Source organism: Alexandromys fortis, unplaced genomic scaffold (genome assembly GCF_014885135.2).
Source record: "Alexandromys fortis isolate MF-2015 unplaced genomic scaffold, M_Fortis_MF-2015_v1.1 scaffold_22, whole genome shotgun sequence".
Lineage (NCBI taxonomy): Eukaryota > Metazoa > Chordata > Mammalia > Rodentia > Cricetidae > Alexandromys > Alexandromys fortis.
In genome coordinates, this window is record NW_026067900.1 from 13,104,423 (window position 1) to 13,117,882 (window position 13,460).

At 37.2% G+C, this 13,460-nt stretch overlaps 1 protein-coding gene across 1 annotated transcript in view; it reads right to left on the minus strand.

Annotated features, from left to right (window-relative positions):
- Positions 1-3,708: 3,708 nt before the first annotated feature.
- Tmem30a (transmembrane protein 30A) overlaps positions 3,709-13,460 on the minus strand; it is a 32,445-nt gene continuing 22,693 nt past the window's right edge. The window contains exons 3-7 of the mRNA XM_050126509.1: positions 12,732-12,839; positions 11,715-11,802; positions 10,651-10,800; positions 9,413-9,619; positions 3,709-7,069 (exon numbers count right to left, since the gene is read on the minus strand). Coding sequence (XP_049982466.1) covers positions 6,876-7,069; positions 9,413-9,619; positions 10,651-10,800; positions 11,715-11,802; positions 12,732-12,839 — 747 coding nt within the window. The 3' untranslated portion in view covers positions 3,709-6,875. The remainder of the gene's footprint in view (positions 7,070-9,412; positions 9,620-10,650; positions 10,801-11,714; positions 11,803-12,731; positions 12,840-13,460) is intronic.

Here is a 13,460-nt window from a genome sequence, read left to right on the forward strand (position 1 = left end):
AGCCTAGCCAGTTTGGATGTTCACCTTCCTAGACATGGAGGGAGGGGGGAGGACCTTGGACTTTCCACAGGGCAGGGAACCATGTCTGCTCTTTGGATAGGAGAGGGAGGGGGAGAGGAGTGGGGGGAGGGGGAGAAGAGAGGGGGGACGGGGAGAAGAGTGGGGGGAGGGGGAGGGAAATGGGAGGCTGGGAGGAGGCGGAATCTTTTTTTTTTCTTATTCTCAATAAAATAATAAAATGGAAAAAAAAAAAAAAACTTTAATGTCAGAATTCTGGGATTTACTCATGATCTTCTGGACTTCAAAGGACTTGGCAGTGACATTTCTCTAACTCTGTCACACACAATACATAGACTGTCTCCTAGGAGGCACAAGCCCAAGCAGTTTCACTCCATGGATGCTGCTGTCCTTGATGGTCATCCCAACATAGTGACATCTCCAAAATACTGGGGTCTCTATTGCAACTGGGTTGTACCTTTATCAGGAGCTCACCTGGGCTCTTTTCAGAGACTCTGACCTTACTACATGGCGCTACAACTAAACTTCCATCCATAACCTTATCAGTCCTAGGGGTTCTAGGACTACACATTTACCAATGCCTCTGCCAGTACCAAGCCTCAGCTGCTCTCCATGACCCCTTTGTCTTCAAGACCAGGGCCACCTGGGAAACTCTTGCACAAGTTGGCTGCCAAAATGAGAAGCATTCTTGGCCCTCTCTGAAATACGGGTCTTGTGGGCTGATTCCAAGGAAATGTTGCTGCCCCCCATTACCCCTCCAGGATCTATGTCAGATGTAGATAGAGTAGGCTAGCCTTGAACTCATAGAGGGTTAGGACCCTTCTGCCACTGCTTCCTGAGTGCTGGCATTAAAAGCTTGTGCCATCAAGTCCAGCTACTGGTCTCTTCTTAATTACCACCAATTTTTCAACTGATAATCAGCATCAACTATCCTAGTAAAGCTAAGGCTTTTACTTGGTGGTACTGGTCACTTGTTAATCGCAGCCAACACTTAAGTTCCAGCTGATCAGGCTCAAGAGTCTTTAAGAGACTCTCAAAACGTCTCTCTGAATTTTTTTTAAATATTTATTTATTATGTATACAACATTCTGTCTGTGTGTATGCCTGCAGGCCAGAAGAGGGCACCAAACCCCATTACAGATAGCTGTAAGCCGCCATGTGGTTGCTGGGAATTGAACTCAGGAGCTTTGGAAGAGCAGGCAATGCTCTTAACCTCTGAGCCATCTCTCCAGCCCCTCTCTGAATTTTTTACAACCCAGGCCTTCATTGTCTTCATCACTCCACTTCCAAGCTGGCATACAACAGTCCACTAAGCTCTCAGCACTCAATAGTTTTTCTAGTCCAAAGTTCCAAAGTCCCCTCAGAATCCTCCCCCAAAACATGGCCAAGTCTATAAATATCCTCACTATCTGGTACAAATTTGTGTCTGAGTTCTGTTGATGGGATAAAACTCCATGACCAAGAGCAGCTTGCAGAGTTTATTTCAGCTTAGGTTTTCACATTACAGTCCATCACTGAGGGAAGCCAGGGGAGGAACTAACAGGGCAGGAACCTGAACTCGGGACCTGAGGCCAAGGACACAGAGGAGTCCTGCTTATGCTTGCTCCTCATGACTCGCTCAGTTTGCTTTCCTATATATACCCAGAAATAGCACTGCCCACAGAGGCTGGACCCTCCCCACATGGGATTGGTATGTAAAATACAATTGTTTAAAAAAAATAAAAAATAAAAACAAAATAGCCCAAAGCCAGTCTGGTGGTGGCATTTTCTCAACTGATGTTCTCTTCCCAAATGACCTTAGCTTGGGTAAAGTTGACAAAAATCTAGCCAAAATACCTAGGTTGGTATATTTTTCTACATGCTTTTCATCCACCACTTCTTTTACTTCTCAAAACAAAATGTCAAGTAGGTGAGGAAATCCTAATTTTACAAAGAGGAGACAAAGCAATCTAAACATACAGCTTGTAAGTGCTCAATCATCTATGGATCCACCTTTAGACTTTGTATCGAATCTTTCAGATAGTGAACCAAATGCAGAGCAATTCGGACATGCAAGGCTAACTCTAAATTGAAAATGAAAAGGCAAACTACTGCTTTATAAGCTTCGGTGTAAAGGAAAGCAAGCAAACTCCAGGGATTAGTATAGAGTTTTGGTTCTCGAGTGGGGAGATGGAGAAGCTCAAATGTAACTTGACACATACTTGTAAAACTGTACTTCTACATTTCTGGTGCTTGAAATAACGTGGCATGTCAGGCCTGAAAAGATGTGAAGAGTGAGTTAATTTTCATTACCAAGACAGCAAAGATGGTGCCTGACCTCAGGAGTTTCTCCTGCTTCCTCCTACGGCAGTAAAAGAAGACGAGGAAAGGGCACAAGAGAAACTGACAGACACATCACCCTAGACCAATCTCAAAATATCCTAAGTAAAATAAATTAGTTTCAAAAGGTTGCATAGTGTTGTACTGTTTTATACTACTACTGAAGACAGATGCCTGTAGACCATATTGGTGGTTTCCAGGGGAAAGGGCACACAATGAGGATATGGTTCACAAGAGTTATTGGACACAGTGACCTGTTTGGCACCCTATTGGGAAGTTAAAACTCACGTAAGTATACAAAGCAGGAAAAAAAGTAATGTTTACCATAAAGCCTTTAAAAAGTTTAAGCCCCCTTTTAAAAGGCAAGGAGATTATTGATTTCACGAAGTTCATGAAAAAAAAAGATTTACTAAAACTAAAGTGGACAGAGGAAGCTGTAATCGAAAGAAGCTGTAGGATGAAATCAGTATGAAGCATGCCTGTTGGTCCACGGTTCCTCAGAAGCTTAGATCTGGAGCAAAACTTACAGCAAAGGATAGACTTGGGGATAGGCCTAAAAATGCCTAGCTGAAAAATATACAACAGATCTCTACGGTGTATTTTTCTCAGTCAAACTATAATTCTGGTCAAAAGTCATGGCTTAGGAGCTCACAGGCCCCAAGGGTGACGTACTACTGTTATTCTGCTAAAAGGACACAGAATCAAAATGTCCTCGAAATTCCTATTTTTACACCGATTAGTATAGTTAATTAGAGAAGTTTCTTCACACAGTGGACGGCAGTTAACATAGAAACTCTAATTGACGATGTCAATAGAACATTCAGACAAAAATGGGTCATCTACAGCACCCCAAAAGACTCATCATGGAAGTCAGGGTGGAAAGACTAGAAAAAGACTAGAAAAACCAAAGGTTGAGGAGAACAGAAACAAAATGCACGTGTGCACAAACATACACACACTCATGCATGAGGCACTAAAGCACACACACACACCAAACAGGACACAGGACAACTACACAGCAATCTGAGAGGATCAGCATCTAATATCAGATTCATCAAAAGTGGTAGAAAATTGCTTTTGACCTGAAACTGTATTTGTAGTCAAGCTATTAGTGAAATATGAGCATTAAAAATAATTTATAAGTAATTTCTTTTTAATTATTAATTAATTTATAAATATAATTTATAAATAATTAAATAATTATTAATATTTATTTTGTATGTCTGTGTGTATAAGTCTCTGAGGAACAAAAGGAAATTTCTATTGAATTATTCTTTTTCATCATAATGGCTTTAGAATAATTATCTGACTTTGGAAACTGCACATAACTCACTTTAATATATAAAAGCAAATAAAGTCACCGTGGTCTCATTTGGTTTATAGACAATGTATTTATTTTAAAATTTCAAATGACATGATGAAAAATGTGCTTTTCACATTTATTGACTGATGGGTGCATGGACCAAAGTGAGCTTTAAAATATGTTACCAAATCATCCCAATCTACAACAGGCATTTATACATCAAAACTTTGTAACAGCAACACCTTTACCCCCTAACACACTCAGAACTACCATGCTCACAAAGAACAAAAAGCCTGCAACTTAAAGAGCAGATGTAATAACCCTCAAGCAGTGTTTCTTCCATGCAGACAGCTGAGTATAATTGCCAAGTACCCACCTCTCACTTGTTCCTGCTTTGTTAGGGTTTTCGTTAACTGCCTCCTTGACTTGATTGCTATCACTGTCCATTCCCCAACCTTAGCCAGTCTGCCTAGAAGTTGGGTAACAATCTCACTACTTCCTGGTAAGAATAAATGATCTTCAGTAACATAAGTCTTGTGATTATGTTGTCAGTGATTAATAAATATAATAAGTTGATAATTGATGACATTTTATTAAATGCACGGATAGAGAAGTTAAAACAGTGGTTCTCAATCAATGCAACCCCTTAATATACTTCCCCATGTTGTGGTGACCCCCCAATCATAAAATTATTTCATAGCTACTTCTTAACTGTGATTTTGCTACTATTGCGAATAGTAATATAAGTATCTGATATGCAGAACATTTGATATATGATCACTGTGGGGGTCACGACCCACAGGTTGACAACCATGGAGTTAAAACCTGATCTCCCAAAGCCTGGTTAAAACTGAGCACTAACCACTAGCAAGAACAAAGGGACATTGTTACTTTAGTAAGACACTTAAGCATAGCACAATTAATTTTGTTCACTTTTATTAATACAAACAGAATGTTAACTTTTAATATAACTAAGGTTACAAATAAACTGTCACTATCCAATAAACAAATAAGTCACCTGAATCTTAATTGAATTATTCTCTATTAGAACAGTTATTTTCTCCAGTTTATTTTAAACTGCCTTATGATTTCAATGAAACATCTTAGCTTTTGTTTACTGAATAATTTTTTTCAGTTGGAAAATATCTCATGCCAAAACACTTCCTTGCAAATTAACACATTTTTCTAAGCCTTCTGCTTAGTTGCCTTAATGCCATCAACTTTTCTACACATGAATGTCCCATTTTCTTCATATATACAATAGTATTTGATTTCCAATGACAGGAGCCAGGGAAGAATACACATCATGAATGCACTTGTAAAACAGAAAGTTTCCATTGTACTTTTAAAGACTGCATCTTCTCCAGGGTGTGAAAATGATAGGCCTCTCCAGTGCTTCTTCAGACCCCTTGGCCCAGGCAGAGAGATGCAGGTTAGCAGTCCTCTTTGAACAGCACTCACTCTGGGAAGACCGGCAGAAACATCTCACTCTTATGAAGATTCCCCAAATAAACTGAACATCACATGCAAGAGGGACAATTTTCAGAATAATAGCATTCCAAATGACTGACAATAATTTTAGAGAAAGAAGAACTTATGTCCTGAGAAATTTTTGCATATCCATCAATCAAATAACCCATGCAAGTAATATTTTTATAAGTTAAAAGTCACCATGAATTACAATTTCTTTTAACAGAATTTCATATCATACAAAGTTTAAGTGTGTCACGTTTCTACTATGAACCATTGATTTTTTTGTTATTTTAAGCACATATTAATTTAAACTGAAACATTACTCAGATTTTAAAATATAACCGAAGGAAATCATAACAAAGTCTAAAACCCAAGTATTTACTACATAAATATGAATTACTTTAGTGTAAAAACAATTAAGAGATTTCAATGCAATGAAGTCAACTCTGATTAATACATACATTTTCATGCATGTGAAAAAATAATTTACATTCACTTCAGGAATAACTTCCATAGCAAACAAATTACAGCATTTATTCAATAAAGGAATATTAAAATAATTCTAGTTAGAAAATAAAATAACTTCAATCAGATATATTATAATTTTTTATCATGTACATACTCCAAATCCCTGCACCACCACCCTCCCAAATTTAAGTAGGAAATGTATAGAACATCTTTTTTAAGGTTTATCTTAGGAAAACTAATCAAAACATTACCTTCATTAAAGAGAATATATATATACATATCCATATTTGTTTGACCTGTATGCGAAAATTTAATGAAATATGGAAGAAATTAGGATTTCAATTTTTTCTGGGCTATAATATTGTACTAAGTCAAAATCCTTACCTGCTAAGTAAGAACAGCTTGAGGTATTTCCAAGGCAGAGCAATTATCTTACCACTACACACCACAATAATGAAAAGTCTCTCTTGAACACTTACACCTGGTTTACAGTTGACAGAGGATGAGGGCTGCCAAGCAGCTGTCCCATCTCACCTAAATTCTTTCTTCCCCTACGAAGTATAAGCTTCCAGGGAGATCACATAAGAACATTTCAAGTAGCTTGGACTCCGGAATGCAACATTTCAGTCAAATAAAAAGAATTTAAAATTCTATCCAAGACCTACCTGATCTTTTTAGATATTAAAATTTTCTATACTGGACAAGGGAAGTACATTTTCTGAAATCAAAGTCATTATCAAATAACTATAATAGAGAAACTGAACACATGACCCCCTCAACAAAGAGGGATCTTAAACCTTTACACACAACACAAGAAAATGAAGTGCTTTACTTATGTTTAGCAATCTGAACTGTAACCAAATTTCAAAAGGTTAGTTAAGTCATACACTCATACATCTCAGAATCCCTTTCTGCACACAGTAGGCACACGTAACCAACATCATGTCAATGTAATGTTATCAAAACAGCACAAGCGTTTAAGCAGTAGACTCATTTCACATGACAGAGGCTGTATGCATCACACGTGGCCTGTCCCAATAAAAAGCAGACATTAGAATGCCATTTTAGCAGTTACAATATTGATATGATCAATATAACTAATTTTTATACCCGTCATATATTTTCATAAGTCATCCATACGTAAGAAGCAAAGGACAAAGGCTGTTTTGTTTTGTTTTTTAAATTATGTGCCAACTTCAAAATGACATACTAACCAGACATCAGCATTCAAAAGCTAGGTTGAAGAGGACTGGCCTTGATGCACATGCAGTAGATTTGTTTTCAGAGTATAAAATTAAATGGTGATGTCAGCAGTATTACTACTGTTTCTATATTTATGATTAATTACTAGGAGTACAACTCCCAGAAGGAAGGAGATGGATCCAATAGTGATGTAAGCAATTCCCAAAAATGGATTTTTTCCTCCCATCCACGAAATAGTGCTTAAGATCATCCGTTTTCGTCCATCAAAAGAATGTACGGGGTAATCTGACAAGGGTATAGGAAAACTTTTTGTCTGTGGTACTTAGTATTTAAAACACAAATTTTAAAGTTAACATTTAAAGCCTATAATTCACTTATATAATTCTGTTACATGAATACCTTGCTTGTATATTCTGAATCACAATAAATAGAATAGACAGGCAGACAGACAGACAGACAGACAGACAGATGGCCAGACAGACAAACGGATGGATGGAACTGTATTCTTTTGTTGTTTTTGAGACAGGGTCTCACTATGTAGCCCTGGCTGTTCTGGAACTATGTAGACAAGGATGGTCTTGAAGTCATAAGAGATCAGCCTGACTTATTTCTAAGTGCTGGAATTAAAGACATGTGCCACTATGTGCTACAAATAAAACCAACTTAAAAATCTAATTTAGGAGTCGGGGCAGTGGTGGCACACACCTTTAGTCCCAGCACTCAGGAGGCAGTGGCGGGCAGATCTCTGTTGAGTTCGAGGCCACTGGTCTACAAGAGCTAGTTCCAGGACAGACACCAAAACTACAGAGAAACCTTGTCTTGGGAAAAAAAAAAAAAACTAATTTAGAAAAAATTCTTCATATATAACTAGACACTAAACCCAGGGCAAGGCACTCTATCCCTGATAAACATTTCCAGACTTGATCTAGTGCAATAATATTACTAGTAAAGGCCAAAGTGTTTTATCAAAACAATGAAATTCAGATCTATATAGTATCTTGGGTAGTTTTACTAATTTTTTATTACCTAAGAGAGACTAAAAGCTTCAAAGCAATGTAATATGGGAAAATATTTCAGATGAGCAGCAATGATGCCCAAATAGGATGTTAACAGACAAAAAGCAGAAAAAAATCTGAAGTCTTAAGCTCAAAGGGCATGTTTACGCATGTAGCCACAAGACAGAGCACTCTAAGTAGAGGGTCACAAAGTATGATGCTCAAGTTTTAGCCGGCTCACTGGATGCAATAACAAAACTCATGTTCTGAAAGAACTGACAGCTCAGACAGTGCAGAAGTCAAAAGTGACTGTTCAGGAGAGACCAGGGAGGAGAGAGCAGTGTGCAGCGGTGAACTATTTACATGGCCCACTCTAGGGTGCTGGAGAGAGGAGAGAAGACAAAACCAACACTGCGATCTGAACTGAAGCTCCTGAAAAGGGGCACGGCTGCGGCGCCTCAGGCCACAGTCTGGAGGTGGGGCAGGCCCCCACTCTAATTATGGAAATCAATCCTAGCCTAAGGCAGGAATCATGACACTGAATCCAACTCTGCAAGTACAGTATCAAATCAACTATGTCCTTCCTCTAAAAATATGGGCTTCCACTTTAACTCCATTCAACTGTGCTCTTAATTTCCCCTTACCTTGTACTTTCACAGCTAACTCCTGAAGGTCTGCAAGCCCCCAGGTCCCTGTCAGTCTTTGAGATGTCCTGCATTCTTCCTCAAAGTCTTCTCAGTCCTCGGGACTCTGCTGCAGACTCCCCGCATGAGAACTCTCTGCCCTTTATGAAGTGCTCCAGACCTTCTCCTGTGTTCTAGAGTTGGCTACACAGTGGCAAAACTGCTCCTCAATGGGCACAGTTTCAAAGCCAGGCTGCATCAGTCAGTCACTATTAGACCATGTTCAGTTGTATAACCAAAAGCTCAAGAACTAAAGGTTATCTTTATTTTAAAAATTAGCATATTAGTCACTTACTAATTTACTATACAACTCAAACTAGAAAACAAAAACAAAACCCTAGTGTCAGAGGCAGCTGAATCTGTGAGTCTGAGGCCAGTCTGTTCTACGGGGACAGAGAACTCCAGGCCACTTAGGGCTGCATGAGAGCCAGTCTCAAATAACAGACAAAGAATGTACTTATGGTTTATCCAGATAATAAAAAGTGCTAAAATCCAACACACATTTAAAAGATTAATATTTGGATATCTTTATGTTTATCGTGTATATTTGGGCAAAATACTTAAAAACACTGAACTTTGTTAAGGATAAAAGGAACTGTCCAGTATTTCTTTTTTTATAAAAGTCTGCTTCTGGCCTAAAAAGATCACCCAGTGGGCAAAAGCACTTGATGTACAAGCATGATGAGGTAAGTTCAATTCCTGGTACCAACTCCACAAAGTTGTCCTTTTACCTCCACACATGTACCTTGGCACATGTGCACATAACATACATGAATACATAACAATGAAGACCTTTAAAATTAAAAATGGAAGCATGAGAGTCTATATTCAACTATCAATACCACAAAATAAATAAATCTAGAGTACAAAGTAACATGTCACATAACTGATGTAAGACAATCAAACTCTTTGAAGCTCTATGTGTGCACACAACCATAAAAAAAGGATACTGTATGTGATATTCAAATAGTACTGTCCAGCTGGTAATGTTGGATGTAAATCATTTCTCCGCTCTATAAGACGATACAACTTACGAAAAGTAGGTAACGCTGCAGTACGCATCCAAACAATGAAGTCCTCATTTATGAATCCATTATTATCCTCATCAGGGTCTAGCATAAAAACTGGTTTATGCCAGTTTACTGGCTTTATTGTATCTTAAAGATAATTTGGGGAGGGAGAGAGATGTGAAAATAAAATATTCAATTCTATGAACAGTTTCAATGAAAATGCATAGTACTAAAAGAGTAAAAAATACAAAACACAATCTGAATATTATTAAAGCTATAAATATATCCACATCCTAAGGATATCTTAAAATCTAAAGAAAAGCCAATTCTATCTATAACAAAAACTCAAAAGACAACTGCTACCTCAAGAGACTACAAAAAGGATACTAAATAAGAGGCAGATTACTTAATGCAAAAATATAATGTTAAGAAACACGGGGGGGGGGGGGGGCAGTGAGATGGCTCAGCAGGAAACGGCACTTGCCACCAGATCTGAGGAACGAAGTTCAATCCCCAGGACCACATGGTTAAAAGGAAGAACAGATTCCCACAAGCTCTTCTGACTTCCACATATGCACTATAACACATACAAACATACATACATACATACATACACACATATATATACATATATATACATGCTTATAAACACACATACAAAATAAATACATAAGTGCACAAATAAATTTAAAAAAAAATATTGCATTACGAAACTAAGGCAGCAAAGAAACAAAAATGTACATGCATTATAAAATGAGGGCCAATTAAAACAAACTGTCGCAGTTTGTAAAGACTACAGCTGAAATCATCAAAGAAATTCAAATCAATAAAAAGCACATATTTCCTTTACAATTTTAGTACATATGAACATTTACATAACTTAGTATAATGCTGAGAAAGAAAATGCTGTTCTTTAAAAAAAAATAAATGAATTAAGCCAGGCAGTGGTGGCGCACGCCTTTAATCCCAGCACGAGGGAGGCAGAGGCAGGCGGATCTCTGTGACTTCGAGACCAGCCTGGTCTACAAAGCGAGTTCCAGGACAGGCTCCAAAGCTACAGAGAAACCCTATCTCGAAAAGCTAAAAATTAATAATTAATTAAGACTGAACACAAAATTTCGGTTACGTTACTAAAACTACTAGGTTTTGAACAAGAGGGGATATTGGTCATGTTTTACCTTTAAATTTTTCTTCAAGGCTTTCTTTTCCAGGTGGATTTCTGAATTTCACATTTTTATCTGTCCACCAAGCAATACCTTTTCTCTTCAAAGGAATTGGTACAGGTGTGGGATCAGATTCATTGGCAACCAGAAACAATTCTAATGTATCTAAGCATAAGGAACAGAAGCTATTATCAACAACTACTAAAATCCATAGTATCTTATTTACTCTATAAGAAATGAGAATCTGGGACTTGCTCTGTAAGTAGCCAACAGAGAAGGCCCAGGCTAAACGCACATCATTTCGAACAACTTTAGAATCTTCGTTTAATAGACATCTAGGTCACTTTCCTGAATGACTAGCTGACATTAGAAGATCAAGAATTTTAATATCACTCCAAATAAAAGGGCAACAGCATCCTTTTTCTCTTCTCTTTATTTGGCTACTGTTGAATTCCTAACAGCTCCTGCCTTTCCCGTTTTCTGTACTTGGTAATCACACATGGTATTCAGTTCCTGAAACATGGTTGGTACAAATGAACAAGTTCTGTTGAACCAACTATCAGGGACACAGTGTAAAAACACACACAAAAATATTTCATTAATGTTTATATTCTAAAATGATACTATTTGGGGGGCACTGGGTTAAATAAATTATTCAAGCTAATTTTACTTGTTTCCTTTGAGGGTTTTAAAAATAAGTACTAGAAAATTTGAAATGCTTTGTATTTATGGTTTGAATTATATTGCAATAAGGCAATGCATATCTAAATAATCAACTATAACGGTTTTAATGGTATAAATCAGTGAAAGTAGCTCTGTGGTTTTTACTTTTTTATAAGAAATAGGAAGATTCTATTTTCTTCTCAGAGATAGGAATCTATTTTCATAAAAGAACATTCAAAGGGAAGCCACAGAAAATTTAAATCCTATTCATTATCTGAGTATTTTATCTTGAAGGTGAATTTCATAATTTCATTCATATTACTAGACTATTACAGTTTCCTACTCATAAGCATAGTTTCCTAAGTGCACTCAGTTTCCTATTCATCTGCCTACATGGATGTTTGTATCTAGCATACCGTTAAACATGCTGTTGGCAATAGCTCCACATGGAGCAATTGGTTTGTCTTCATTTCTTCGATAAGGTTCACATTCCTTACTTGGATTCTAGTTTCCAGGACAAAAAAGAGAGAGAAAGAAACTGTCATCTAGATATCTGGAGAAATGATGAGCTACTCCTAATTACTAATTAAAAATTCTGCCCCTGTATTTTCCCCACACATAAAATATATGAGTCTGTAAAGAAAACAAGCTCTAAACTAGCACATTTAAATACTCAAAATATTCTTTGATGTCACAGTACTTTTTAAATACAATGCTTATTCAACTAGATCTACATAGCTATACATAACTTAACAAATTTAATATTTTGATTTTCTTTTTTTTCCTTTTTTGGTTTTTCGAGACAGTTTCTCTGTGTAACAGCCTTGGCTGTCCTGGAACTTGCTCTGTAGACCACACTGACCTAGAACTCACAGAGAGCAGAGATCCGCCTGCCTCTGCCTTTCGTGTGCTGGGATTAAAGGTATGTGCCACCACTGCCCGGCAATATTTTGATTTTTCTATCAACAGAGAAACCACAACCACAAAGATTTCTGATTGAGAAAATCTAAATGACTTATCAATCCAGCTGTGATACCCAATAAAGGGCATAATATCTAGGAGTAAAGACATTCTAGCCTCATTAATAAAAACTGAATACAACCAATGCTTCAAATTTTGTAATGTGGAGTTAAATCTAAACAATAAGACCCAAACAGAACACACTTACCCATCATTCATCAGAACCCTTTCCCAAACAGAGCTAGAGCCCAAACTCCCAATGACTATCAGAAACGAGCAGGGAGTGGTGGGCTAGAGAAGTTAGTAAGTAAAAAAGCATTTTAACTAAAAACTTCTGTCAAAATTAGACATAGCAAGTAATACTTTAGCATTTGTATCCCATGAGATTAGGTATTTTAATATTTCAGAATGAATATTTATGACGCTCCTATTTCACTGATGCCACATTTCTATATATCATCATTTTTACTTACAAGCAAAGCACTAGGGTCTCCATTTAACTGGCTATCATCTCGAGATTTCACATAACGACGATGATTTTGATAGAAGTTAGACAGTCCATAATACATAAACACATTGCCCTAGAGAAAACAGAAAGGGAAAAATGTTTTAACAAAAAAAATTTGTTTCATATTTTGTAAAACTTAAGCAATCAGTACTGGTGTGGGACAATAGTCTGTATTCTGTCAATTATATTTTAAATAAACACTGACTGGCCAGTAGCCAGGCAGGAAGTATAGGCAGGACAACCAGACAGGAAGTAGAGGGGTCAATGAGAACAGGAGAATTCTGGAAAGAGGAAAGCTTGTCTGCAGTTGTGATCCCGCCACAGAAGAAGCAAGATGTGACTGCATTGCTGAATAAGGCACTGAGCCATGTGGCTAGCACAGACAAGAATAATGGGCTAATATAAGTTAAAAAGAGTTAATAAGAAGCCTGAGCTAATGGGCCAATCAGTTTATAACTAATGTAGACCTCTGTGTGATTTCTTTGGGACTTAACTACTGTGGGAACCAGGCAGGACAGAAAACTGATATTGAGATGAAATAGCAACAAATTATACAACAAAAATTGTACAATTAAATATAAATGAATTCATAGTAGAACAACTATACTCTAGCTCTTAAATTCTTAAGTTTTAAAAGAAGGGGAAATATTATTACCTTTGAATTAGGTACTGAACTAAGCAGTCCTAGGTACAC